Below are 2,616 nucleotides of genomic sequence, written 5' to 3'. Positions count from 1 at the left end.
TAACTGCTCAAACAAAGCACTAACGAAGGAGGCCACTTTGGTTTTTTTTGGAGCAATATGGGAGGATGGTGAACTCTGGATGACCTAAAAAATTATTTTTAATATCTCAGAAACCAAAACTGCACAAACGGAAATTGACGCAAAATTGGCTCGATTTTGTGTTGGTAGTAAAAATATTGCAGAGGTAGTTAAAAAGGTAGCAAAAAGTAGTAAATTCAACTCTGGGATTCCTGTAATAAACCCTGCCCATGTACTCTTGCATTTAGCCTAAAATCATAAGTTTGATTTTGATTTAGGGAAACTTTAAGTTGGGTTTCTGCTGGCTTTCTCTAACAGACTTCTGAAGTCTTTATAAAACATCTGGATATATGCTGAGATTAAATTACACACAACAGTGGGATTTCTAAAGGCAACTGGTTCATTTTTGTTACTTAGGACACCTTTTCCTTTGATCAACTTTACAGGTTGACACCATGTCTGCATTGATCTATCATTTTGGTCTGTCAACATACAAAAGAGAAAATAAACACTGGTTTCACGAAAGTACCCAACCTGTGCTGATGTCCACTGAGGATGGGGACTCTTTGATTGCGACCTGCTGCAGGAGTTCGTTATTCTTCCTCTCAGCAGGAGTTGGAGATCCCTCTCCTTCTTCTGTTATTTTCCTCTTCAGTCTCCTCACAATCCTCGTCTGGTTCTGGTGGTTTTTGGATGGTCCGAACATCTTAGAAACCCTGGTCCATTTTCTGCGGGTCTCTTTCTTAGCCCTGTTCCTTCTCTTTGGTGTGCTGCCTTTAATAGGCTCTGCACTCTGTGGCTTCATGCTGCTGCTGCTGATCTCTAAAGTAAGAGATGTTGGGAATTAATAGTGATTATTTTTTACATGTTTGGTCTGTCACCATAAGCACATTAACATTAGTCTCATCAAATCGGCCAACCTATGAGGATGTCAACTGAGGAGGAAGACTCTCTGGTTGGAACCTGCTCCTGGGGGTTTTCCTTACTACACTTGGCCAGTGTTGAACCTTCTTCTTTTCCTTCCATCATCTTCCTCTTCAGTAACCTCCTGGTTCTGATCTGGTCCTGGCAGCTTCTTGAGGTTCCGGCAATCTCAGAGGACCTGATCCTTTTTCTTTGGATCTCACAGTCCTCAGCAGACTCTGTGCGTTGTAGCATCATACTGCCGCTTCTCTCTATCGTAAGTAATATTGTGGAAAATTAATGATTGTTTAGAGTTCATGTTTAGTATTTTTGAATTACCTCACATACTGATATCTGATCAGGGACTTTATTAACAAACTGATGAACATTTAAGTCTTTTTCATCCAAATTCATGCTTCTCCGAGAAGCCAACAGAGATTTCAATGTTCCTAACCAATAATAAAACAGAAATTCTGAGTGACAAAAACTCTAAATATCTTAACTATATTAAGAGGTTTATAAGACTGTTATGTGTGTAAAATGACCTAAATTGTTACATTCACTACACTCTAAAACATTTGAGCAGCATTTAGTTGTGTCTACTAACTTCTACTCTTTAAGTCAAATAAATTTAGCATTTGATTTTAAATCTGAATATGTGAGTTTGTGTTAACTTTTTATGAATTTTGTCGAACCTCCAAGAATAAACTAGTTTTTAGGTTAGTACTTAAAAAGACCTGAAAGAAAACAAAACAGGAACTATTTCCCAGAGTGCTTAGCGGCATGTTTTTGTATCTTGTGTTGCACCGTGAGAGAGATGGAAGTATGTTGCGTTATGAAGGCAAATGTTTATTTTAATGCAACTGATAGTCTGAAAAGGTTGAGGACAACGTCTTGTTTCCACTGAATGGTTTTGAGCAGAATTTATTGTGATGTTTATCAGTTCAGAAAGTTTGTTCATGTAATTTGAAACAAGAATTTAAATTATTCTTAAGTAAAATAGTTATTTTAACTTGTGAATGATAATAGAGAAATGTGAACTCTTTTACTAGGTGAGGGCAGTTTTCTTCTTGTGTATTGTGAAATAATTGGTTTAAATTGCAGCATTAAGTTAAAACTCAATTCAAGATTAATGAACTTAAAAAAAGTTTAAACAAAGTGTATCTTGTTTAATCAACTGCATGAACTTTAATTTCTGAATTAAAACAAAACCCTAACCCTTTTCTTGACTTTCATTTTCAAGTTAAACCACCTTCAAATGTTTTACAGTGTAACTTTCCAAAAACTGAAACATAAACCTTGTCTTATTAAGAGTGAAACACAAACTCTTTACCTTTTGTTCTCCTGAACGCTGGCCTTTTACGCTTCTGTTCAGATTCTTCATCCATGTTTGGTTTTCGAGTTTTCAGTGTAAATGTATTCACTAGAAGAGACAGCAGGTTTAACTGTTATAGTTATGTCTCACTGTCAGAAATTTCTGGTGAACTGAGCTCAAATAGAATGTTGGGTTCTGACACCAACCAGTGTGACATCACGAAGAACATTCCAAAATGTTGGTCACAAATGTTAGAATGAAAGTGATGGACTGCACAGGGGCGGATCTAGAAAAATATCTATGGGGTGGCAAGAGGGCGGCAAGGATTTTTTCAGGGGTGGCAGCATATGCCCCCACATATATATATATATATATATATA

The 2,616-nt window shown here is 36.7% G+C and overlaps 1 protein-coding gene across 1 annotated transcript; it reads right to left on the bottom strand.

The window, feature by feature from the left end:
• Nucleotides 1-448: 448 nt before the first annotated feature.
• On the bottom strand, nt 449-2,404 carry LOC107833063 (uncharacterized). Its single transcript, XM_016661208.1, has 3 exons — nt 2,255-2,404; nt 939-1,193; nt 449-840 (listed from the first exon to the last, which is right to left on the bottom strand). Exons 1-3 carry the CDS (start codon nt 2,307-2,309, stop codon nt 536-538), a joined length of 615 nt encoding a protein of 204 aa, XP_016516694.1. The 5' UTR covers nt 2,310-2,404; the 3' UTR covers nt 449-535.
• Between the last annotated feature and the right edge of the window lie 212 nt (nt 2,405-2,616).

Source organism: Poecilia formosa, unplaced genomic scaffold (assembly GCF_000485575.1).
Source record: "Poecilia formosa unplaced genomic scaffold, Poecilia_formosa-5.1.2 Scaffold319, whole genome shotgun sequence".
Lineage (NCBI taxonomy): Eukaryota > Metazoa > Chordata > Actinopteri > Cyprinodontiformes > Poeciliidae > Poecilia > Poecilia formosa.
The sequence above is the reverse complement of the archived record's forward strand: the minus strand, read 5'-3'. Positions and strand labels throughout refer to the sequence as shown.

Bases quoted from the DNA above. Each gene is read 5' to 3' on its own strand.
- LOC107833063 (XM_016661208.1), bottom strand. From the start codon at position 2,309: ATGGATGAAGAATCTGAACAGAAGCGTAAAAGGCCAGCGTTCAGGAGA. The intron at 1,194-2,254 runs GTAAAGAGTTTG...TACTTACGATAG, and splicing joins AGCGTTCAGGAGAACAAAAG to AGAGAAGCGGCAGTATGATG. The intron at 841-938 runs GTTGGCCGATTT...CTCTTACTTTAG, and splicing joins CTCAGTTGACATCCTCATAG to AGATCAGCAGCAGCAGCATG.